General features: G+C 33.6%; 5 protein-coding genes across 8 annotated transcripts; 1 reads left to right on the top strand and 4 right to left on the bottom strand.

Moving 5' to 3' along the window:
- Positions 1-319: 319 nt before the first annotated feature.
- Positions 320-5,035, bottom strand: LOC135833048 (esterase E4-like). Of its 2 annotated transcripts, none has more exons than XM_065346654.1 (10): positions 4,423-5,035; positions 4,186-4,335; positions 3,930-4,089; positions 2,946-3,134; positions 2,625-2,865; positions 2,419-2,543; positions 2,163-2,338; positions 1,366-1,519; positions 1,067-1,187; positions 320-991 (listed from the first exon to the last, which is right to left on the bottom strand). In XM_065346654.1, the coding sequence occupies exons 1-10, from the start codon at positions 4,561-4,563 to the stop codon at positions 781-783; spliced, it is 1,668 nt and encodes a 555-aa protein (XP_065202726.1). In that variant the 5' UTR covers positions 4,564-5,035; the 3' UTR covers positions 320-780. The 2 variants fall into 2 exon arrangements, with proteins under 2 accessions (XP_065202726.1, XP_065202725.1); XM_065346653.1 differs by having other exon boundaries at positions 321-991; positions 2,419-2,569; positions 2,651-2,865.
- A 105-nt stretch (positions 5,036-5,140) lies between these two features.
- LOC135833049 (esterase E4-like) lies at positions 5,141-9,901 on the bottom strand. 2 transcript variants are annotated; one of them, XM_065346655.1, is made up of 10 exons: positions 8,787-9,899; positions 8,559-8,696; positions 8,305-8,464; positions 8,037-8,222; positions 7,593-7,813; positions 7,364-7,514; positions 7,099-7,277; positions 6,849-6,999; positions 5,753-5,870; positions 5,141-5,374 (listed from the first exon to the last, which is right to left on the bottom strand). In XM_065346655.1, exons 1-10 carry the CDS (start codon positions 8,925-8,927, stop codon positions 5,191-5,193), a joined length of 1,629 nt encoding a protein of 542 aa, XP_065202727.1. In that variant the 5' UTR covers positions 8,928-9,899; the 3' UTR covers positions 5,141-5,190. The 2 variants fall into 2 exon arrangements, with proteins under 2 accessions (XP_065202727.1, XP_065202728.1); XM_065346656.1 differs by lacking the exon at positions 6,849-6,999 and having other exon boundaries at positions 8,787-9,901.
- A 988-nt stretch (positions 9,902-10,889) lies between these two features.
- Positions 10,890-14,506, top strand: LOC135833047 (esterase FE4-like). Its single transcript, XM_065346652.1, has 10 exons — positions 10,890-11,433; positions 11,529-11,669; positions 11,741-11,900; positions 12,168-12,353; positions 12,425-12,636; positions 13,096-13,255; positions 13,334-13,506; positions 13,836-13,995; positions 14,102-14,240; positions 14,325-14,506. The coding sequence occupies exons 3-10, from the start codon at positions 11,849-11,851 to the stop codon at positions 14,482-14,484; spliced, it is 1,242 nt and encodes a 413-aa protein (XP_065202724.1). The 5' UTR covers positions 10,890-11,433; positions 11,529-11,669; positions 11,741-11,848; the 3' UTR covers positions 14,485-14,506.
- LOC135833045 (medium-chain acyl-CoA ligase ACSF2, mitochondrial-like) lies at positions 14,462-22,432 on the bottom strand. 2 transcript variants are annotated; one of them, XM_065346648.1, is made up of 12 exons: positions 22,128-22,432; positions 21,915-22,043; positions 21,600-21,823; positions 21,357-21,474; positions 21,177-21,272; positions 19,155-19,303; positions 18,877-19,066; positions 17,313-17,420; positions 17,010-17,158; positions 16,432-16,573; positions 14,949-15,059; positions 14,462-14,833 (listed from the first exon to the last, which is right to left on the bottom strand). In XM_065346648.1, the coding sequence occupies exons 1-12, from the start codon at positions 22,317-22,319 to the stop codon at positions 14,705-14,707; spliced, it is 1,737 nt and encodes a 578-aa protein (XP_065202720.1). In that variant the 5' UTR covers positions 22,320-22,432; the 3' UTR covers positions 14,462-14,704. The 2 variants fall into 2 exon arrangements, with proteins under 2 accessions (XP_065202720.1, XP_065202721.1); XM_065346649.1 differs by lacking the exon at positions 14,462-14,833 and having other exon boundaries at positions 14,951-15,097.
- A 126-nt stretch (positions 22,433-22,558) lies between these two features.
- LOC135833046 (esterase E4-like) lies at positions 22,559-25,716 on the bottom strand. The gene is made up of 10 exons (XM_065346651.1): positions 25,493-25,716; positions 25,284-25,421; positions 25,037-25,196; positions 24,764-24,949; positions 24,441-24,655; positions 24,204-24,360; positions 23,849-24,024; positions 23,615-23,780; positions 23,432-23,549; positions 22,559-23,361 (listed from the first exon to the last, which is right to left on the bottom strand). Exons 1-10 carry the CDS (start codon positions 25,631-25,633, stop codon positions 23,154-23,156), a joined length of 1,665 nt encoding a protein of 554 aa, XP_065202723.1. The 5' UTR covers positions 25,634-25,716; the 3' UTR covers positions 22,559-23,153.
- Between the last annotated feature and the right edge of the window lie 150 nt (positions 25,717-25,866).

The following is a 25,866-nucleotide window of genomic DNA, read 5'->3' as shown; positions in this document are numbered from 1 at the left end:
TGCATTTTATATTAAAAATTTATTTTTTGTTAAAAAATGGATTTTTCCTGCATAATCTCATTCATATGTTAGGTGAAAATTGGAAAAATTTCCATTTTTAAGAAAGCATAAATTTAGTGGAAGGAGGGTTAGGGATGCAGGTTTAACATTATACCTATACCAAGGGGTTACAACTTTATTGAGGCATTTTATTCAAGTGTTTATTTTGACAGTTTTGAGTTTTAGCTCGTATTGTTTAGTTCTTTCTAAATTCTTTTTAGAGTTTTTGCGCGGAGCGCGAAAAAACTCTATTGTAACCACTTTTTCACAGTCGTCAACGTCGTCATCGTCATCGTCGTCAACGTCGTCGTCGTCGTCGTCGTAGCATTTTAATTATTAAAATGCTAAGCAATATGCATAAATAATTGGCTACGTTTATGTTTTTATCTGAATTTCGAATCAAGTTTAAAATATTATTGTTGTTGTTTATCTTTCATTTTTTTTTCAACAACGAAAAACAAATCGAATCGGTGAAGATCATGTGAAGATTGTAATTTTCCAAAATAAAATATAACGATATTTCGTGTAGCAAAATTCCAAAGATTATTTTGAATTTAATTTTATAAAAATCGGGCATCTTTCTAAGTATCTATACAAGAATTGAAACGGTAAATTCAGAAAAATTAATAATTTTTCAAAATAAAATAAATTACGATATTTCGTCTATGTCTGAGGTGAGATTATATTGATCATACATCAAGATTTGTTGAAGAACTATTCAAAAGCATACAGCATTAGAATTTAGATCACCCAATAAGCAAAAGGTAAATGCAAAAACTCTCTTGCAATCAGCGAATAGCTGATGGCTTGTTTAATATCATTCCAAAACTGCAATCTTTCTTCAAATAGTCTGCCTTCTGCCATTTCCATAGATTTATTTATTCTTAGGTAGCAAGGTTTTTCCAAAGTATACGGTCTCCATCGAACTGGTAAATCTTTGTGGTTTGGATCTCTGACAATTATAACGTAGATATGAGAAATTTAAGGTTATTTTGCATCGAGTATAGTTACTACTGTAATTACGAACCCAGTTTTCGCAAAAGTTGTTACAAGTTTTGTAAAAGAATCGACCATTTTACGAGTTTCCTTATCGTGAGGACTTTTAAAGAAACAGTTCCAGTAACAGTATTCGCTTCCGTGAAAAGTTCCTTGAAAAAAAAGAAAAAAAAGAAGCGTCGATTTGTGATGTCTAAGTATTGACAGTGAGTTGAGTCCAGCTTGTACAAAAATGCTGATTTTACTTTGTTCACTCTAATTTCGTTCTGTTTCCTGGTAGGTATGTATTTTTGAGAACTTGAGTAAACTTTCAAAACATTACCTACGTACCTTTGATTGGTTCTTCAATATTTCGGCCTTCTTTGAGAGTGCCTATCACTCCTTCAAATTCAAAGCTGTACATGAACACAGTAGATCGTGGATCGACAGCTATCGCATCAACAAGGGTATCATAAAGATCAGACATGCAGATATCTGATTGAATCTGTGTAGGTAAATTAAATTAGGTATTCGCTTTTTTTTTACATTCAGATTGTTTTGTTTTTATTTTGTCAACGGCGGTAATCTAACTAGAGGGAATTGAATAAGTTGTCAATTCCGATTAAGCTAAAATTTGGCTTAGGAAATGAGACAATTTCTGCTATAGGTTTCAAATCGGTTCTAAGGGGCTCAATTCGAGAGGCAGAGTGATTTTTTTTTATGGAAGTACCCAGTCGTTTTTATAAAATTATTTTCGGTCACTTCAAATTGGTGACTCGCCTACTCCAAATTGATTCAGAATGTTGAACTTGAGACAAGTTTATATTTTCAATAGCCTAAGTACGATTCTTAGATTTTTTCCCTCGAAATTTACTCTTTTTGACTGGTAGGTTGTTTCTCGTCATTTTCAAGAATTCACCAAAATTGAAAAATCAACTTTGGCAACTGAAAATGTGGTTCTGAGGTTTGAATGACGTATTCTCTCAGTTTGGTAAATTGCAGCAGCCGAATAGGAGTTGACTTGTGTAAAGGTTCCCTTACGAGTGATGAAAATTTTAATATCTCATTCGCCAGACTTCTGCTCGTGCCTCGAAAGGTAATATGTAGATCTACGTAGTACGTAGGTATTAAGTCATTTGTATACACACATCCACTTTTGTAGTCAACGGGGCATTTTCGATTGATTTTCCTTTCGTGTAAAATGAAACTACTTTCTCATTGATGAGCTTGATTTCGTCACGATTCAAATTATATCCCCAACCCCAACAGTTCTGACAAAACGAAGTCTTGGAATATTCTTCTGTCTTCTTTCTCATGTCACCTCCTGGAATAATAATTTAATAATTGTATTCTTTGTATAGCGAAATTACAATATGCAGCATTATGCATGAGTGAAATCCTTACGTAAAAATCCCAGTATCGCTTCTCTTTCGCAATATCCTACCATTATTGGTATTCTCATGATGGAATGGACTAATTTTTGTGGATTGCGAGGTATCACATCTGGTTCAATAGTAGGTGAAAATACACTGAGTAAAGTAATAGGAGATACGTTCTGTCGATTGGAAATCATAATTTGAAAAAGTTAATATCATTCTATGAATACTTACTTAGGTACTATGAAAGGAACTATAACATTTAATACGCTCGACTGGTACGAAAACACGTGCTCGAGAAGCTCCATTGCGGGTTTCTTTTTTAAAAAATTCAGTACTCTTTTATAATCGTTTGGGTCCCCGATGTATTCCATTGATTTGGCCACTTCGACACCATGATGCTTATTTTCTTCTAGATGTGGCGCAATGGGGTTCATAAAATAGCCACACATTAGGACAGCTTTTTGAAACAGATCTGTATGCGTGTGAGAATACATTATGAGGTACTATCTAATCGGTCGTAGACCTATTCAAGCTCTAAATTTCATTAGGTACTTCTGTCCAATGCTGGAGTCAACATCGCCAAGTGAATGATAGCTGCGCCAGTGCTGCATCCGAGCAGTGTTATGTTTTCTGAGTCGCCTCCGAATGAGGCTACATTATCTTTGATCCAGCGAAATGCCATTAGTATATCTTTTATGCCCTGATTACCGGAGCATTCTTTCAATCCCAAATTCAAGAAACCTGTAAAATGCACAATTTATTTAGTTAATTTGACTTTTATTTAATTACCTATGAGAATTGAAAGGGTGTACAAAAGTACAGCTCGAGCCAAAATTTCTGGTGCTAAAAGTGCATTTTTAGATTTTTGGTTAACTTAAAACTTGTTGCCAAAAATGCGAAAAAACCACAATTTTGCCAAATTAACCCAGAAAGCGGGAATTTGGTATTTAATGGCCTATTTCCGACTCTCCAAATCGATTGGAAACGGGTTCGAATTGTTTTAAGCTGTTCTGGAGCATTAAAATTGACTTTTGACCCTAATATTCGACATGGTGAGTCGATTGTAGGTGGTTTCATTCTGTTTTAGAGCCTTCATCCATACTTTGAAAATCCCAAATTTCAAAAAATGGCAATACAAACTGTTTAAATAATTGCTTGAGGTTACAAAATGGCTTGAAACATGCCCAGTCGACACTGCATGTCAGAAATAGGGCATAAACTTTGGAATTTTCAATTAATAAATCTGTGAAGAAATATCCTCAAACTTCTGGAATTTTGGCTGGTTATAATATTTTTCATACGTCGAATTAAAATTTTTTTTAAATTGAAAAATTAAATTCAACTCCGAAATTTTTTTAATCTGGGTAATAATGCTTCTTGAATGCTGTTTCGATTTTTTTACCTCAACATTTTTGAGATGATTAGAATTTGAAATTCAAAAATTCAATATTCTTTAAAAGTTTATCCCTTATGTTAAAATGTTGACTCTTTCGTTATTAGATTTCTCATTTAAAATTAATTATCTTCCATACGTACCCAAAATATGCAATCTGTACGAAATATTAACGTACACCACATCATGCTGCATGATAAAATTAGGAGATCCGTAGTGTTTCGTATGGGGGGTGCCAGTATTGTACGATCCACCGTGAATGTTGACGATTACAGGCCTCAAAGGCTCCCCTTCGCAAGGTAACTTTAAAAACACAAACACCATTCTAATAAATAATTTCAATCCAGTTGGTAGTGAGTTGGTGGATTCAGGATTCTTTAATGCAGAAATTGTATTTACCTTTGCCGTAAAAATATTATTAAATAGGCAATCTTCGTCTCCCCACAATGTATCCTCTGAGTTTCCCAAAAGCGAAATTTGTATACAACCGGGTTTCTTCTCCTCTGCTCCATCGTAAATATTTGCCCATTTTTTAATTTTGACTGGATCCTGTGTAATATTCAAGAACCAATATCAGTGTAGTTTCAAAATATTCCACTGGCTCGTTACCTCTTTTGGTGAATACTCAGCGGGTACCTTGAATCGTAAATTCTTCACAGGTGGTTCTGCGTATGGTATTCCATAGAAAGCGTAGTATGGTGTTTTCGAGTGAGCTGATATCTCTTTTACTCCTCGGATTTTACCTTCGTTTATCGTAATGACAACTTTTTCGGGCATTTCAGCGAAAATTTCAGCAGTATATGGAATAGGTATACCTATTATTACTGACTATGAACGAAAATTACCATTATTTCACATCCAACGTTCCAATTAATATGCGAATTTTTATGAGCTTCTCAAATATTCACTTTAAAAATGTTCACAAACCTCGTATGAAGCGAATTACACAGAACGAAAAACTTACAAAAATGTTCTCCTTGTTTTCAATAGGTAACAATATTATCTAACTAGTAGCGGCTGACGTTAGATAAACATTAGATAACTAGGCAAATTCACCGAAAACTGAAAATTAGTCAAATTTCCACTTGAAAACGGTCTGTAAGATAAATGTATGCAAAGTGTTGGAAATTTCTTTTTTATCTATATCTAGTGATGATGAGCTATAATTTGAAGAATTTTATCATAACTAGGCAAATTCACCGAAAACTGAAAATTGGTCAAATTTTCACTTAAAAACGGCCTGTAGGATAAATGTAAGCAAAGTGTTGGAATTTTTTTTTTCATCTACCTATATCTAATGATAATGAGCTATAATTTGAAGAATTTTATCAAACAAAAAAGTTAGCTATTGCTCTAGACTTATACGTATTTATTGCTTCAAAGTACGATGTAAAAATTTGACAATTATGAACGGATCCTTGAACTGATATCTCTTTTGAATTGTTTCTTTATGCCTTGCCAAAATTCCAGTCTATTATTATTCAATTTACCCTCTACGAGATCCATACGAGAGTTTATTCTGAAATAACACGGATTTTCTGGAGTCGATGATCTCCATTGAGTTTCTAAATCTTCATGATTCGGATCTCTGAAAAAAAAAGTTTGCGAGTCTTTACAATTACCTACATAGAGAATTCTTTCCAAGCGTTTGTTTCCGTCTTGGAAAAAACATTTTCAAGTCTTTGTTGGGAATTTGAGAATAACTGTGAAAAAAATGAAAATTTGATGTGGATTGAGTTTGGCTAGAAAAGGTGACGTTTAGTTTTGGGAAATTGCGATGTTGTATGGAGAATGAATATTCGTTAGTTTTACAGAAAAATACTGCATTTCTAAAGAGAATCTATCTGAATGTAGGGAAATTTGCCAGTATGGGAAAAAAATTTATAAGGATGGCCATAATGTTTCGATTTGGAGGTTTAGAACATGTTCTTATCAAAAATTCAATTTTTATTCATTCTTTACCTACCCTGTTTTTGCAAAAGTTGCGATAAGTTTTGTAAACTCATGTACCATTTGATGAGTTTCCAAGTCACCCGGATCACTAAAGCGATGACAATAACAAAACTCAGTTCCATGATAAGTCCCTGAAAAAAGATAAACATAAACGAAATAATATTAGCGATCTACGAGTAAATAATTATTACAAAACTATGTATTTGTCTGCATTAGGATAAATCGCAAAAAAATAAATAAAAAATTTTGGAGGATTTTGATCGAATTCAGTGAAGATTGGAGACCTTCATTTTGAGTTGAATTTCACTCAGAAAAAATTTTGACCTCTGAAGGTGCTTTTGGAGGGGAGTAGGAGGTCCTCAAAGAATAGGTATTTTCAGTGTGTTAACTCTTACCCCCCCCCCCCTTTTGGAAAAAATCGTCTAGCCCCAAGGTTCTGTTGAGCGGTTGAAAATTTTCAAATCGCTTATTTTGGGTAAATTTGTGTTTTTGAAAATTTTTTCCTCAGCTATTTTGCATGCTTATACCATTTTTAAAACTGGGGAAGCATTTTAGAACACAGTGGTATCAATTTTTTGGTCATTATTGCCAATTTTAAAAAACCGAAAAAATTGCAAAATTTTAGGTATCTTTAAAATTTTTTGAAAGTGAAAACAATGAACAAAAAATTGGCACCACTGCGTTCCTAAATATTTCCCCAGTTTCAGAAATGGTATCTTCCATGTTTTGGCTTGAACAAAGCGAAATATTTGAGAAAAAATTTCCAACACACGAATTTACCCTGAAATAAGCGATTTGCAAATCTTCAACGAACCCTAAAAGTGGTTTTGTATTTTGTTGGCAATAGCTTAGGTTGACGCTGAAACTCAAATGCTATCTTTTGAAACCAGACCATTTTCCCGAAAAAAAAATATTGAGTAAGACCTATGTAGAGCGAAAAAAACATGTTTTTTTTCTCGAAAATTCCTCCCTTCCAGGAGCACCTCTGGAGCTAAAAGTTTTTCTGAGTGCTTTCAACTCAAAATTAAGGTCTCCACTAAATTTTGTCAGAATCATTCCTACTTCATTTTTTTTTCGCGATCCACCTGTCTTAGCTAACGTAGGTAAACCTTTTAGTTTTTCCAATAAATCTAATCCTTTTAACGACATTATGTTTCCTTCGAATTCAAACTTGTACACGAATACTGACGAAGGTAACTCCGCGGCCAAAGGATTGATTACAGTGTCATAAACATCAGACATTATGATATCAGTGTGAATCTAAACAAGTTGAATTCATGCTGTTGGTAATATTGTGTCGAAGAATTTGCTTATCATTTACTGAGGTATGTAACGAATTAATTTCTTGTACCTACTTACATCCACTTTCACACTCAAGGAAGCTTGAGCAATTGGTTGTCCATCGTTATAATAACTTTCAACTTTTTTTTGGATCAGCTCGATTTCTTCTTCGGTCAAATTGTACCCCCAGCCCCACGGATTTTGGCAAAAAGTAGTTGCGAAATTTTCTTCGGTTTTTTGTATGAATTCAGGTCCTCCTGAAATACAATAAAGGAAGAAAATTGCTGACATCGGTGTTTTCATTAGTTATAAATAAAATTTCATAAAAAGATATCTAACTCACGAATGAAACCAAAAATAGATTCGCGTTCACTGAACCCTATGACGATTGGTATTCGCATCATCGACTCGATTAATTTTACTGGTGGATGGGGCAAGATGATTGGATCATTGGTAATAGCGAATGTTCCTATTGTTGTGATTGGAGCAATATTCTGTGAAAATTGAAACGAAGTGATTAGATACCTCATCTGCTAATATTGAATCAAGCTGATACTCAATTGCGATATTACTTCAGTCTTTTTCAGTTCATTTTGATAAAATGCTTGACCTTGGTAGAGTGGCATGGATCGTTGAGTTTTCAAAAATTTCAATATTTTTTCGTAGTTGGTGAAATCTTTTTTATAACCGAGTAATTTTACTAATTCGACAGCGTGAAGTTTATTGGTCACTTGAAATGGTGCGATTGGATTCATCAAATAGCCACTCATCAGAACTGCTTTATGGAATAATCCTGTGGAATTTGAAATTAATACCTATAGGATATTTTCTAGATTTACTCAGTAGGTAACTATGATATGCAAATTGTACGAACTCTATGTAGGTATGTTTGCCTAACTTGTAAACCACTGGAGAAGAAGGTAGACTTGTTCAACTTTCTTTTCGATTTTTTTTTTTGAAATTCAGTTTTTTAAATTGATCAAAGTACATTTCTCGTATTTATATTTTTTAATTACCTTTTGATGCGGGAGATAACATCAATGCGTGAATTAAAGTTGCTCCACTACTGTTTCCAAGCAGAGTAATATTTTCAGGATCGCCTCCAAATGATGCTATATTATTTCTAATCCACTGAAGCGACATGATTATATCTTTTAAAGCTTCATTTCCCGAACAATCCTCTAATCCTAAATTCAAGAATCCTGAAATAAAAAGGGAGAAAATCAATTCAATCTCTCAGCTTCTGTGAATAGAGCATAGGTACAGTAGTGTCTGAGCACATACCCAAGACATGTAATCGGTAAGCAATCCCCACGTATACGATATCATGGTGCATCACGAAGTCAGGGGATCCAAAGTGACGAGGGTGAGGCGACCCATGATGAAATGCTCCTGGATGGATGTTGATAATAACAGATTTCAACGGTTCATCTTTTTGAGGCGCCTGGTACATGTATAAGATGATTGAGAGAACTATTGAGTGAAATGTTTTTCAAGTTTTGTGGTAGAGTGTCTGAGGAATTGAAAATTGCACCAACTTGTGGTATATGAATATTATTGAATAGGCAATCCTCTGTACCGCAGAATTCAAAAGTTAATGGTGAAAATTGTATGCAACCTGGTTTCTCTTTCGTTGCATCGTGAATATTTTTCCAAGGTTTGACTTTGATCGGATCCTAAACATAATGGTAGAAATTGAGTTCTTTTATGCGAAAGGAAATAATTAAAATGATTATACAATACACTATTTTAAAACAGATAGGTACCTTGAATCGTGAATTACCGCTGGTTGGTTCTGCGTAAGGTATGCCATAAAAAGAATAATATTCTTTTTTCGAAAACGTGGACGATTCTTTTATTCCTCGAACCTTTCCTTCGTTAACGTTAATGATTAATTTTCCAGACATTTCATCGTATAAGTATATCGCGCGAATGCATCGAAAAATATTGAGTAGTACGAAAACATGTCCGTGCAATGAGAAATTATCACTGATATGTCTCGAGGCAATGACGTGAAGTAACGATATTTATTGGGAGTAAGAAATTAACATCGCAGCTGTGTAATTTGTTGATTCTTCCTTTTGAAGTTTTTATGATACAACGAAAATAAATTTATTATGTATGAAAGAACTTGGAAAAAATATGGAAAAGTACATACCTAGGTAGTAGGTACCTAGATGATAAACATTAAAGTGAACAATTTTTCAAATGATGCAAAAAATTTAAGAAACAAATCAACAATTTACACGAATAACAAAATTCAGTAACTTCAGTTACCTATTTCGGAAAATGTATTAAAAAAAATACGCTAAAAAAATAATATTAATTAAATTAACAAATCTAAGGTGACGAGTTCAAACTTGTGGGCATTTTTTTGCTATTTGAATGTTCCGTTTTTTAAAAAAATTTACTCGGAAATAAAAGTAAAAATTACCTTTGCAATTGGGTAAGTAATTTATACGTACTTGAACAAAATAATAAAAATACCTTTACAACTGTGTAATTTTTACTTGAACAAAATAGTAAAACTTTACCATCCGTAAATAATTACCTAAAATTACAGTTACAATCGGAGTATAGATAATACCAAGTAGTGACAAAATAATAAAAATCACCACTTAACTTTATTCAAAATTACATTGAATTTTGTTTTTGAAAAAATAAATATAAAATAATCATAATACAGAACGGTCAGTAATTCTTACTTTCATCACAAATTGAACCACACCTTGAGTCATTTTTTTTTTACCATGAATTAGTAAATTACTTTTCAAATTGTTGTACTTTGAGAGGGTAAATGACGAATGATGTCAAAATCAGTGTTGCCGTTTTCAAAAACCTAAAAAAATCGATTTAAAAACTTCCAATTCAAATATAACCATGATGTCCTCCAGTAAAAATTCTGAAAAAGTTCTCAGTTTTAGTCCTTTTTATGTAGAATAACATATCAAAAAATTGGATTGGCATTTTCTTTCATTTTCGAAAAAAAAAATTACAAGTTGTAGATAAGTACAATTATTGCAAAAGTACCATCAGAAACCTAAATAATAAAAAATTTTGCATTTTTGAAATATTTTACCAATGTGTAGATTAATATTTGAAAACAATCCCCCCCCCCAATTTGTCAACGAATTGTCGAGAAATGACATTTTTCGTGATATAATTTTATTTTAAGAGTGAAATACATTGAATGGCAGTCCAATTTTTTGATATGTTATTCTATATAAAAAGGACTAAAACTGAGAATTTTTTCAGAATTTTTACAGGTGGACATCATAGTTATATTTAAATTAGAAGTTTTTAAATCGATTTTTTTAGGTTTTTGAAAGTGGCAACACTGATTTTGACATCATTCGTCAATTACCCTCTCAGTACTTACTACAATTTGAAAAAAAGTTCGAAATTCTATACCACGTACAATCGGATCAATTTGCACTGAAATTTTCCTCCTAATTTTTGTTAAAAATTTTTCCGCGTGCTGTCCCCCTCTTCGAGAAATTTGACAGCACCCCCCTAATTTCACCTAGAAGGTCCAAAGTAGCGTCAATTAAACGTTTGTTCTGAAAACACTGTCGTTCGTACTGGCCCCACCCTCCTGTGCTATCAAGGGGTTATTTGTCGGGGGATGTAGAAATGAATTTTCAAAAGGGGTTTGATGAAAGGCTGAGAAAAAAAATGAATGCGTCGTTTGTGATGCCACCTGTAACCCTCTTAACTCCTCGTCTCCCTTAAATAGGACTTCTCACCGTTTATCAGGATTACATACATTGCCCCTATTCATACGTACTTGGCGGTTTCGCTGTTGACAGCTGAATAGTTGTGTTCCTCTATGTTCAAGGTCACCACAATCACCATAAAAAAGACCCGGGCACCACAAGATACTACATAAATATACCTATTCATACAGACTATGAACCCTATTGTATGGAAACCTGAATTTTAGAAATTGAGCGTATCATAATCCCAGACCTTCAAAACGTAAAGAAAAGTCACTCCCCGACCCACCTTACACTATCGCAACTTGGACAGTACTACCAAAAAGTCGGTAAAATACAGTGTCTAGCTGAGCTATGTAAATAGTATCAAAAAAAGTAGCCAACACGATAACATATACCAGATAAGTTCAATGTACCCACGACTTTGTTGTATTCCCATAAAATGACATCACAATTTCTCAAAACGGAATAACTTCAAAGTACATACATATCTAAGTTGTTGAGCGTTGCTCATTTCCCACATTTCTGAATTTAGTTCAATTATTCCACGAAGAAAATGTCAGAAAAAGTAACAGTTACCGTAAAAGAAGGAAAAGTTCGAGGCATCAAAAAAAAGTCAACATTTTCAAACACCGAATATTACTCGTTTTTTGGTGTACCATATGGACAGAGCACTGCAGGAACATTACGCTACAAGGTATAAATTTTAGTACTTCCGTCAAGTATTGTAGATACAATGCAAACACGTACTTGTACATAATGTATGTGCTCGTATTTACCTCATTTGAACAGGACCCTGTACCAATCAAACCTTGGAAAAATGTCCGCGACGCATCGATTGAGAAGAAAAGTGGCTGTTTGCAGTATTCAATGCACTTTAAATGCATTTGCGGGTCTGAAGATTGCCTATACCATAATATTCACACTCCCAAAGTACATTCCTACTTGAGAAATATCTTAGCACAAGCAAGTTCATTTCTGATTGTGACTTTAATGTAATGCAGATACCATCAAAAGGCGACCCTCTAAAAGCTGTGATAGTCAATATTCATCCGGGAGGATTACTTCATGGTTCTCCAGAAACATGACATTATGGATCACCCGAGTTGATAATGCATCTCGATGTTGTATACGTCTCCATAGCTCATAGACTGCATTTTCTAGGTAAATAAATTGGTTCATTTTCTTCAAAACAAGATCTTAAGTAGAGGGATAGAGCGAAAAAAACCACGATTTTTTTTAATGCCTCTTTTTTGAACACCCACATCTCTTCTCCAAATTACGTACACGTCTGGAACTAAAAAATTTAATGTGTGACTTTCAAAGAAAAATTAAGGTCTTCATTGAATTTGTCAAAATCCTTCCTATTTGTTTCCCGCGATCCACCCTAATAATCAACCATCGATTGCACTTTGTTTACCTTCTGCGCAGGATTTTTGAACTTGGGCCTTGAAGAATGCCCGGGTAATCAAGGATTAAAGGATATAATAATGGGTCTGCGATGGATAAAAGATAACATCAGCGTATTTGGTGGTGATCCTGATAATGTGACATTAATAGGGAGTAGCATTGGATCTACTTTGATACATTTCCTCATGTTATCGCCATTAGCAAAAGGTGTGTGTAATTTCTATGCAGAGTTATGAAACTAAAACAAATATGCACCAAATTTACAAGATATTTTTTAGGATTGTTCCACAAGGTCGTTATGATGGCAGGATACGTTTTCAATCCCTTACGTATTTCTACTGAAGAAAACGTGACATCGAGTTCACAAATTGCTCAAGATCTTGGTTATGAAGTGACTGATAAAACAGATAAGAAAAAATTACTATCAATTTACAGAAAATTGGCGGTGGAATCACTCGTTCAATACAGACCTGATCGTTCAATCAACAAGGTACATACATGTATACAATGGTTATCAAACGGTCTAACGTATTCGAAGTGTACTGCAGAATTGAATCTACATCAAGGTTTGAAATTTACAAATCTTTAAGGGAATCAAGACATTATTATTGGGTTCATTAAAAAGGATCAAAACACAAAAAAATGTAAAGAAGTTTCCAATTTCGAAAAAAAAATGTTAAATCTAAATTGCGATCACTACGTATAAAATTCCCTAAAAACATGAAAAATTCTCCAAAAACTTAAAAAATTCCTTTAAAGAAGTCTAATGCTCTTATGAATAGAATATGCGAAAAAATGCTCCAAAAAATTAGGCTTATTTTACTTACTGGAAATTTTATGAATTGTGAAGATGATTTAAAAATTCCTACATGCTGTAATATAAAAATCTGAACCTTGCACATGACTCTATTGAGATTAGCAAAATCTACATGAATCCATTTTTTTTCAGAATTCAGGTACGCCATTCCCTGGCTCTCCTTTTATGCCGACAATAGATTCAGGAGAGAACGGCGCGCTACCTTTACATCACAGAAAATTAATCGAAACAACCACACGAGTGCCTGTATTATTTGGAATTTGTGAAAAAGAAGCCGTTTTAGGATTCTGCAGTAATAATAGATATTACAATTTTTATCAACATACTACATTTTGATTTCAATTTATTAAAAATGTTAAATCATTTTCAGGCGGGATGAAGGATGGTACAACAAAAAATTTCTTTACTGTTATTCGAAACAACTATTTTGGCTGGGGACACGATGTTACAGATGATGAAATTAAATACATCAAAAATCAAGTAGAAGATTTTTATTGGAAAGGAAAACCAATAGAGACAGCTCCAATACCACTTAAAATTGATGTAAATAAAAATTACGAATAACCGATAGCTCCCATCTTCCAGCAACAAAACACTACACGGAACTCTAATTTCAAATTTTTATTTTTTGAAAAGTACATATTATTATGAGAGGGCATGCGACCTCGACCATATCAAGAATATTCTTTCTGGACTCCCGGAAAGAAAGAATAAGGAAGATAACATTTCGAAAAAAATCCACATACGTAGTTTTAAGCCTAGTATGAATTTCTACACGGGGGTAAAGTGTTTCAATAAATTTGCTGAACGATGGGAGCTCGTAAGTACGAATTCTATTGATAAGTTTTGAAATACTTTTTGGATATCTGCAGATTCTCACAGATATGGCGTATTCGGATATATACAATACATTAATTAATGTGGTCGCAAAAGACCTTCCTTCATCAGCTTACGTTTATAAGTTTACATTCGAAGGTAATGCTGGAACGTTAAGAGATGTACTAATTGGATCGCTGGGTGAATCAGTAGAAGGTTCGGATAAAATAATACTTACGACAAATAAATAAAATTTCCTACAAATACGAGGCATAAACAAAAAGAATTCCATGAAAAAAAAACACCACGTTACTTGTCGCAGGAACTTTTCACGCCGACGACTTTTGTTATTGGTCAAAATCTACGAATCGTTGGGACATGCATGATCGACAATACACTCCGGAAACTACTAAAATGATTCACACTTTCACCAAAATCATTGGGAATTTCGCTAAAACTGGGTGAAGCAGCACGATTATTATTTATCAACTTGTTTCAAAATCTAGAGAACTATGTTACACAATATAATGGTACTTTTCTCACAGGAACCCAAATTGTGAGGATCTTGGAACACATTGGAGCCCATCGACTATTGAGACGCCATGTTATATGAAAATAGATAAGAAAATGGAATTGATAGATGGCAAATTGAATGGAAAACGAATGGAATTTTGGGAAAATTTAAAGAAAGAATTGAAAAAATAATAAAATAATTTTCAAATTTGAATCTCGCTTGAATTTTTATAATTATCTTGTTTACGCAACCCAGAAATCAAAATTTCTTCTTCGAGCAATCTCACATTTCACCTGTACCTATGTACTTCGTACCCAGTTTGCATAACTCAGATGAACGAAAATTTTCTTCTTTGAACAATCTTGAATTTATTAACTACAACAATATTTTTAGAGTATCACGTAACACAGTTTACGAAGCTGGAAGCTGCAACTGTTTTTCAGTCATTTCCTTCAATTTGACTTTCTGAATTTTACCAGACATCGTTTTCGGATACTTTTCCACAAATACAACATATTGTGGTATTTTGTAAGATGCAATCTGTAAACAGTCGTGCCATTTTTTACATATAGGATACACAATTTACCTACTTGTACTTTTATTTTTGAAGAGTCCTTTAAAAGCTAGAGAAAGAGATGGAAGTATCAGAACCAACCATTCCTTTGCAGTATTCTTGAATTTCTCGTTCGGTTAAACCAGAATTTGGTGATTTGATAACAGCTGCTGCTACCGCTTCACCCAATCTAGTATCTGATACGCCATAAACCTTTTTCAAAGGGCCACATAATGTACTTAAGCATGAGACTATAAACAGATTATTCGTATTTTACAAATCAATAGATAACCAATGCAGTGATTATTCTAAGAATTTTTTGGAGCTACACAAGTGCAAGGGGTGCAACTGCATCGGACCCGCAAATTTTCGAAGGGCCCGCAAATGAAGTTGGCAAAACTTGGCAATTTTGAGTGACAAGTTGGAAAGTTTACAATGAACTGACATTTCTGAAATTCTTGAATTGCGTTTAAAATAATTGTTAAAAACCACTATGTTTCAGGCAAAGTTCCTCAAAAAATTTTCGTCCTCGCTCTGCTCGGGCATTATTGTAAGCTTCTCTTCATACATATTTTTGAATTTTAACATTCTCAACAAACTCACATTACAATTTAATCATTTTTCATTTAAGTATATCTTTCAAATGTTTGCAACTTCTTAATAAAAAATAAAGTTGAATTCCACTTAATTACAAAGTGTGTACAAAATCTGGTAAATAGGTAAGTTGTTGGAAAATTTGCGATGTTGGGGTTGGTATTTTCAAAATTTTTTCCCCTCCTACTAAAATTGGTTTGCTTCTCCCCTGGGCAATGGACATATGCTAAGTAAAGAATGAGAAATAAGAATATGTACACCAAAAACATTTGGGGCCCGCAAAATTTTGCACCAGGGCCCGCACTGGCTCTCGCCGGCCCTGCAAACACAAGCAGGATAATTTTCAGTATCAAGATTCCCCCTTATTTTTCCAACTCTCCCTGATTTTCTTACCAACCCCTCCACCCCACAGCCAGATAAAGTTTGTTGAAAACTATGTATTCTGTTTTTCTGAATTCAACATTTTTCAAATTTAATCATGGGTTTTTTGAAATGGGAACTGCATAGAAAATAACAAAATTGGCCCGAGCGAAGCTATGGCGAAAAATTTGAAAAATTTGTAGTTCGAAAAGCAGAACAATATCGATTTTAATTAATGTACGAATTCAGTTTTTCTGATCTCAACTTTTAAAAAATTTCATAAATAGTTCCTTGAAATTTGAATCGGGAAGAAGAGAATCAAACTAGCCCGAGCGAAGCGAGGGCAAAAGCTTTCCAAAATTCGCAGTTTCAAGAAGCAAAACAGCAATAATTTTGATGTGAAAAGTCAGTTTTTCCACCACTGATATTTTTAACAGTTTGAACAAAAATATTTTTCAAGCACAAGATTAGCTCTTTTTTCAACTTTTTTTTCATTGAAAAACTCCCAAGCAAATATATAAATATCTATTTTTGGTACTACACAAATATGTTGGTACTACACAACAAATTTTTGGAACTACACAAAATGTGCGGAGCTACACGTTAGAATAATCACTGAACCAATGCTTACTTCAACATCAACTATATCCGGATGTTCGATTAGCAATTGTTCTATTTCTTTGGGTGCAATGTTTTCCCCACCCCTAATAATTATATCCTTGATCCTGCCAACGATTTCACCATAACCATTTTCTCTTAAAATGAATCTATCCCTGCAATTAAAAATTAAACTTGAGAAGCGTCTTTTTACACAGTTTGATTAATTATTAGAGATACGAGACAGTTAGGGCATAAGAGACAGATAGTCAGTTGAGAGAAAAAAAAATTCACAATGTGTATTATTTATCTATGATTGACTCCATATTTTTCATTTCAGTATTCTTCAGGTACTAATTTTGATGTAATTCGGTTAGTAGGTATGTATATTGTATAACAACTCCTGATGAGTTTTTTTTTTTTTTTTTTTGAAGGAAAAGGTACCCATAAAAAACGTCAAAATAAATACATAGGCATACTTATTATTGATTTTTTTACCAATTCTTCGAAAATTATTCAAAGCAAGATGCTACACTGGAGAAAAATTGGGCCATGGGTAACACGAGTGTTTTCATCATTTCATCAGAAAATTCTTATTTTACAAAGTTATACCCTGTACGAAGCCATCCATCTTCATCCAATACTTCTTTAGTCTTGACCGGATCCTTGTAGTATCCTTTCATTATTTGATACCCTCTGCAGCACAACTCACCAGGTACTCCTAAAGGTACGATTTCGCCCTTCTCGTCGATAACCTTGACCTAGGAAGGCAGCATAAACTTGCATTTAGGTATTAATTTCACTTTCGATTACGCCTACATTACAAATAGGTACCACTAGTACCCCTTCTGCGATATCTTTAACCTTGATACGGTTCAACTAATTGTCTCAACGTGTCTATGTGTAATTGTGTACCTCGACATGCTCCGTTACTTTTCCAACGGTGGATAAAATAAAATCTTCCGAATCCTGTAAAAATGTCATGAATCCTGTGCCGCTGGTTTCTGTCATACTCCATCCAATCTGTGAAAACACAAAAAATATTATACGGTAGGGCCATTCCACGTCAATTCGACCAAGAAGTGGTTGGGGGGGTTCGGCAATTTTTTGAATTTTTTCCTGTGAAAAGACCTTCTGAAGGGATGACCAATAATGGCGCAAACCGATGCCCTCCAACGCTTTTTTAAATGCTGCTAGGGGGCGTCAAAGTTTTCAGTGAACTTGAAATATCTTCAATTTCAGCAGTGGATTACTCGATAACCGGGATATTTACTAAAATGAATTTTTTCCAATAGTTAATGGTTTTGCAAGGCTCTTTGGTGATATTATAAAAATCAGTGTTGCCACTTTTTTTCGTATGAAAAAGTAGCTCGAAAAGTTTCAAAACGTAGTTTTCATATCGTTCCGCTCTCAAAAATTAAAAAAAAAATATATTATGGACAACTGTTCATGCTGAACAACATATTAAAAAATTGGGATGGCATTATGTCGTAAAGTCGATTTTAAAAAATTGAAAATTTACAAAAAAAATGCGATTTTTTGATTTAAAACAAGAAAACAAGTTTTGACAGGTAAAGTTGACCCATTTGACCCCTATTTTTACGTATCCGTTGAAAAAGTTGAAAAACCGCCTTTGTTAGGTGAAATAAACTCGTCACAAAAAAATCAAAATTCAAAAAATAAACGAATTTCAATTTTTTTGGAGTGTGATTTTTATCAACATTTTCATGAAATCCGTCAGAAAGAGGTTAAAATAAGACAACTGAATGAATTTAAACTTTTTTTGATGTTTGAAATTAAAAATTGAATTTTTTCAAATTTTGATTTTCTTGTAATGAGTTTACTTCATCGAGTGAAGGGATTTTTTCAACTTTTTCAACGGATACGTGAAAATAGGAGTCAAATGGGTCCACTTCACCTGTCAAAACTTGTTGTCTTGTTTTAAATCAAAAAATCGCATTTTTTTGCAAACTTTCATTTTTTTAAAATCGATTTTACGAAATAATTCCATCCCAATTTTTTAATATCTTGTTCAGTCTAAAAAGTTGTCCATAATATATTTTTTTCAGAATTTTTGAGAGTCGGAACGATATGAAAACTACTTTTTGAAACTTTTCGAGGTCATTTTTCGTACGTAAAAAAGTGGCAACTCTGATTTTTATGATATCACCAAAGAGCCTTTCAAAACCACTAACTATAAGAAAAAAATTCATTTTAGTAGGTATCCCGGTTATCGAGTAATCCACTGCTGAAATTGATGATTTTCAAGTTCACTAAAAACTTTGACGTCCCCTAGCAGCTTTTAAAAAAGGGCTAGAGAGCTGCGATTTGCGCCATTGGTCATCCCTTCAGAAGGTCTTTCCGTAGGAAAAATTTCAAAAAAATCTCTGACCCCCCCCCCCCCTCTTACCACTACCTAATTGATTGTTCCATTGTAAAAAAAAAAAATAGTTGACCAACAGAAATTCTTCTCTCTTACCATAAATCGAGAATTTCTAAACGTTTTCTTTAGGTTTTTAGTAATCTCAGGTGAGCACATGGCTCCCCCAGCTCGAACTATCTTGACGAAGGATATTTTTTCGAAAATTTTATCGTCAGTAGAGGCTCTACTTCGAACTGTAGTGATTAGATCGTTGTGCATAGTTGGAGTGCCATAAACAATCGTGCATCTGTAACATTTAAAATCGATTTATTGTATGTATATAGTAAATTTTTTTTTTACAGTGACTCAATTCAATGAATAAGCGAATAGCCTACTTTTCTTCTATGATACAATCGATCGATTTATTTGGACTGAATTTTACATAAGGTAGAACTAAAACGCAACCAGAAGCTACCAACGATAAAATACCATGAACTGCTCCATAGGCGTGGAAAAATGGTACTTGAAGACATACCCTATGCATCTTGAAGATGAAACATTCGAATTAATTATTCGCAAGTTTTGAAGGATGTACCTATTTTTAGTGTGCGTAGCACACTATTGGTTTCGCTTTGAGAAATGAAATTTCATTATACATGAATGTTCTCTTAAACTATCCAACCGTTTTTTGTACCTATTGGACACCATTTGAGAATCATTAAGGCGGAGGGAATAGATTATTTTTCATTCAATTCGGATGGGTAATTGCTGAGTAATTGCAATTTTAGTTCATTATTTTAATGCATTAAATCCTAAAAAAGGGAAAAGGGGACTTGTAGAACACCTGCCGCTCATTGTACCCTGCTATACCCCCAGTCTATTCCATCACCAGCTGTGTTTCATTGTACCCTGTTACACCCCCGATCTGTTAGCGGTAAATTCCAAGTGGGCGTGGTTTGGTGGGGCGTTTACCAAACAAATATATTATTTTAATGCCCTAACCCTCGTAGCAAAGTTGTGGCTGAGTGGTTAGGGCATGTAGGTAGGAATAGGAAATTTAGGGACCCAGGTTCGAATCCCCGTGAGGTAAGTAGGTAGGTGACGGATTTTTCATAGGAAAATTGGATAGGTAAATGCTTTGGAGTTACTATGTAGTACATGGTAATGGGGCAAAAATAATGCTGAAACTGAGTTATGAATTATGATATCATTCGCTAACTAAAAATTCATTTCATTAATTTTTTGTCTACCTATAGCCATAAGTATAAAGTAAGAATTACCTTGACATGAATAATTTTTAACTTTTTACTTATAATTTAAAAATTACTTCAAAACGAGAAATTAAACTAATTTTTGTACAATTGAAACATGTAATTTTTATTATCATGATTTAGTAAAAATTATTAAAACAAAATGATTTTTACTATTGGTACCTTTAGCAAAATTTATTAAAATGACAAGGTTTACTATACGATTACAGTAAAAATTGTTGAATGGGATCTGGTACTTAATTGTGCTAAATACCAGTATTTAGTTAAATTTTTTTGTAAAAATTACCCATATTTTTTTCGTGTAATTTAGAGGCAATGCAAATTCTTAACATATTTTATAAGATTTAATTCTTAATTTAGAATAAAAAGCAAGTTCTGAAAATTTGGTTTGAAAATTTATAAATTTGATGACAATGGAAATTCTAAAAAAAATAATATGAAAATTTGTATTTAGAGACGCTGAGAATTCCAAAAATTGATTAAAAGTTCTGTAAGTTGCAGATAATGTGAACTTGAAAATTATATGAAATAAGTAGGTATTGTAATATTTATGAAGAAGATGAGAATTCTGAAAAATTGGAGGCAATGTGAATTCCAAAAATTGAGTAAACGTTTTACAATTTGTGGACAATATGAACTTGAAAATTGAATTTGAAATTTTTTAATTTAAAGACAATAAGAATTCTGAAAAATTATTCAAAATTTGACTATTTAGAGGCAATGTGAATTCTAAAAATTGATTGCAAATTTCCTAACTCAGCAGCAATGCAAAATTCTGAAAATTTATTGAAAACTTTATGAAATTGTAGCGATGGGGAATTCGGGAAATCGATTTGAAATTTTGTAAATTTTAAAACAATGCAAACTATGAAAAACAACTAGAAATTTCTTAATTTAGAAGCAATACAAGCTTATAAATTATTCTGAAATACCTATTGTAATTTGGAAAATATGAAAACACTGAAAAACAATTATTATTTTGAAGCAGTGAGAGTTTCAAAAATTCTCATCTCTGTGAGATGGTTGATTCACTTATGCACTACCTAGATGTAATAACAGTTATAGCTGTAGAAAAGGCAGCTAGCTACGCACACTTTGCAGAAAGCTTAGCTGTCTAGTTAATGTTTGAAGATGATGTTTTCTTACTTTTTCGAAACGACCTTCGCGTTTTCCAGCTATGTAGGCGGCGTTTATCAAGCCGTGATGAGAGAGTTGTACGCATTTCGATTTGCTGGTGGTTCCCTGTTGATATTGAAAGTCATTATTTCGAAAACAAACAAGATAGTGGAAACAAAACTAATGGAATTTCAAAATTATTTTACCAACCGAAGTCATCTGTATATTGCAGACATCAAAAGGGCTAAAGTCTGCCTGAATTTCTTTAACTTTGAGTCGTTGATCTTTGGTTACAGATGAAAATAAATCGTACCATTTGAAAGTACCCCTGTGAAAAGTAGATAAACACCAGGTACGTATGTACATATTTAAAATAAAAAAATAGTCATGATTGATTAGATAGGTACTTTCAATTTTTCAAGTAGGTATCTAACACGTAAGGCGCACACTTACTTAAACGACTGCTTTGACATCACAATAATCGTCTTGAGCGAAGGAACCACTTCATTGGTAATATGAACATTATTGTCGTACTTTTCAACATCGGGAATACCTCTTTTGAGAATATTGTAAAAATTATGATCACCCAGTTGATCGTCCATGATCAAAGCATCCACGTCTGTTTGTTTTAAACAAGTTAGCAATTCTGCAGTTTGATATAACGGGTTTAAATTCACCTGAAATCAAAAAACACATTCTATAAGTAATTACAAAACTTTCTTCAAAACCTAATTGTATCCATGATTTTATATCAGAACTTCAACATACTACAACTAAACCAGCTCTGAATGCAGCTAGAAACGACAAATACCACTCGATCGTGTTGAAACCCCATAAAGCAATATGATTTCCTCGTTTCAATCCCAAATTCGCAAAAGCTGCTGCCAAAATATCGATCTAAAAATTATTAAACATTGTATGGCCATACTGAAATAAATGCACTAATTATCTATTTACAATTTCTTCTCAAAATTCACTAACCTTTTCCAATACTTCGGCAAAGGTCAACCGATTACCTCCATAAACCGAAATAGCAATTCTGTCAACATATCGTTCAGCTGCCTGCTCAACTAGCTGTCCTATGGTGAGATTTTTCAACGGATCTGAGTCGTCTCCCTTCCAATAACTTAATTTTTCAGATCTGATTTCAACTTCTGGATGCATTTTATACATTACACTGATATCGATGAAAACTCGAATCAATAATATCCGGAACTTTCATACGTGGCTCGAAGGTAAAACTTGACTACCTCATGAGTAATATGTATCAAGTTGTTAGGGTCAGGTTTCTTTATCTGAATTGATAAAAAGCACCAACTCTCCGGGTAACGAGTTTCGTTTAGGCACTTTTACTTTTATTTTAAGCGCTATCAACTCCCAAATAACACTAGAATTACCTAGAACTATGCTCATTAAGTTGAAATACGCGATTACTTTATTTTTACGACAATTTTAAAAGAATTGTCCAAGTTGTGTTATTTTTGAAAAAAAGACACATTTTTTTTGGTCTCTTTTGGGTACAATTATCTATGCAGTAGGTATCTCAATCAGCTGCCCTGGAGTTTTCAGCAGCAGATTTTTGAATTCGCAGTTTTAGAACAATAATTTAAAATAGACCATAAGTAGGTACTTATTTCTAGAATTTCAGCTTATCCTGTTCTCTCAGATTTATTGTACGTAATAATCAAGTACCCAAATCAGATTTCTAAATTTTTCGTGAGTTGACAAATTTCGAAAAAATTTGAATTTTAAGCGGATAATTCATTTTGTATGTGGGCTGATGGGGTATCTACAGTTGGTCTTCCTTTCGATTTTTTTCTCTCCCCTGCCTCCCTTTCGAAGCTCACAAATCTAGTCGGTAAATCTTGAAAACTGAATACATCAGTTGTGTGCTGATAATTTGAAAAAAATGGCCATTTTGTTGGGAAAAAAGGGGGGAATGTGCGCCATTCGTGAACAATTTTCTATAAAATGAAACCATTTTATTTTATTGGTTTTTTGTTTGATTTAGGATTTCACAGCCCCGTTCTCTTCTTTGATGATCTTCACATTCTTTGTTTTTTTTATCTGTTGTTTAATACGGTCCCAAAATTCTAATCTTTCATTGTTCAGTTTCCCATCTACCATTTTGATTGGGTTGCTTATACTCAGATAACAGGGTTCTCCCAGTGTTGATGGTATCCAACGGATTGGTATATTTTCATTATTGGGATCACTGCAAAAGAAAGGACATAAAATCGTCATTGTTATCGGAAACTATTGATGAATCTGCGTAATTTTAGTACCTAGTTTTTGCGAAAGTAGTTACGAGTTTGGTGAATGTATCGACCATTTCACGAGTTTCCACATTTTCAGGGTCACTCCTTCGATTCCAATAAAAATAATCGCAATTGTGATATGTGCCTGTAGTTTATGATTTGGAATGAAATTGAGTAGAGTATGTTTCAAAGTACATGAGCTTATCCAACCTTTCAGATCCTCTTCTAGGACTGACTGCTGCAATAGTATTGTTTTTGTTGTAGCAATGGCGCCTTCAAATTCGAATTTATACACGAATACCGAAGATAGAGAATCTGCTGCTATGATATCAATCAGGGTTTCGTAAACATCGGACATTGTTATATCTGTTTGTATCTTTTTTCAGAACAATGGATTAGTGTTCAATGATAGGTATCTGGGTAACTAATTAATTAGTCTCGTACATCTACTTTCAAAGATAAAGGAGCTTCTTCGATAGGCGTTCCCTGCGTGTAGAACGATTCGACTTCTTGGTTGATGAATTGGATGTCTTTTTCGTCCAAATGAGTTCCCCAACTCCAACAGTTTTGACAAAATGATGTTTTAAAGTTTTCTTCTGTCTCCCTTCTCAGTTCTCCTCCTGAAATAACAAAAATTTTTAACAATTGTCGGCTCAGGATTTCGTTTCTGTATTTATTTAGTGATCTAATGATTTTGAATTACGTAACCGCAGAGTTCATTGAAAATAATACTATTTTATGCGATCTGCACTTATGTTGTAAACGATCTAGCGTAAATTTTGTATCGTGAAATACTCACGAGAAAATCCTAAGATAGATTCCCTTTCACAGAATCCCACCATGATTGGTATTTTAGCCATCGACTGCAAAAGGTTCCTTGGAGATTCTGGCAAAATACCCGATTCGTGGTCTAAGGTTGGTGAGAAAATACCCATCGGATATATTGGCGCTAATGTCTGAAATATTTGAAAATCTATCCTTATGAACGCGACTTGGTATTATAGGTATTTTTTTAATTTTTAATTGCATCACTCACATTTTGTACAATCTTCTGACATGCTCTCAAGTACTGTATGAGTAAAACTGCAGGCAGTGATTTCAAATATGCAAGCAGTTGTTTGTGATCGTGGACATTTTTAGTGCATCCGAGCAGTTTGGCGAGTTCATAAGCGTACTCTTGGTTTGAATTTTGATGAGGCATAACAGGATTGCATACGTAACCACCCATTAGAACAGCTTTATGGAATAAATCTATGAAAAGTAGAATTACAGTTGAATTGATGCTTGGGCATTTGTTGAGAAAAATTATTTACATTTTCCAGAGAAAAAACACTGTGGATAAGTTAATGAACTGGGTACCTTTTGCTGCGGGAGATAACATTAAAATATTGATAAGTATTGCTCCTGTGCTGCTTCCTATCACAGTTATGTTATCAGGATCACCTCCAAATGCTTTTATATTACTTTTGATCCATCGAAGACCTAAGATTATATCTTTAATAGCTTGATTTCCAGAGCAATCTTTGATTCCCAAATTCAAAAACCCTATTCAAAGAATACTTGCATCTGATTATTTTCAAATCATCTTAGAATTTTTAGATGGTTATAGGAAAAAGAAAAGGTTATTTTTACCTAAAATATGAAGCCGATACGCAATGCAGATGTAAACAACGTCGTGATGCATAATGAAATCAGGTGATCCAAACTGATCGGTGTTAGGGGTGCCAAAATTATACGCTCCTGGATGGATATTCACGATTATGGCTCGCAAAGGCTCATCTTTCTGCGGCAGCTGTATTTAAAAGCACGAAATAAAACGCACGGATGTATTTCAATGAAGTAGGTGATTGAAAGGAATTGGATGTGGTTTTTGGAATACTTTTGGGATATGAATATTGTTATACAAACAGTCCTCGGTGCCCCAAAAATTATGATTCAGTAATGAATATTGTATACATCCAGGTTTCTCCTTCGTTGCATCGTAAATTCTTCTCCAAGGCTTGACTTTAACTGGATCCTGGTTGATTACTCAGAAATTAATATCCACCTCTCTAGGTATAGAAAATTTTTTTCTCAAATAATATCTACCTTGAATCTCAAGTTTCCTATGGGTGGTTCGCCATAAGGTACTCCGTAAAAAGAATAAAATGATGTTTCCGAATATTCGGATGTTTTCAAAATTCCTCGGATTTTTCCTTCATTTGCTGTGATAATTACTCTTTCACACATAGTATAATAAACTGTTCTGACTGATAAAAATTCAGATGATACTTACTTTTTCAAAGTGGATCGTCTAGGTGGGTTCATATGCTCACCATATGTTTTGAGTATTTTTCCACATAGTGAAGGTTATTTGTGATAGAACGATATTATTTATGATTTACGTGTATAAAATATAAATTCGCTTTACCCGTAGTCTAATAATTTATGGTTCACGCTGATAAGGCAAAAAGTTGAAACAA

Source organism: Planococcus citri, chromosome 1, assembly GCF_950023065.1.
Source record: "Planococcus citri chromosome 1, ihPlaCitr1.1, whole genome shotgun sequence".
In the NCBI taxonomy this organism is placed as follows: domain Eukaryota; kingdom Metazoa; phylum Arthropoda; class Insecta; order Hemiptera; family Pseudococcidae; genus Planococcus; species Planococcus citri.
This window is presented reverse-complemented; position numbering and strand designations above follow the sequence as displayed.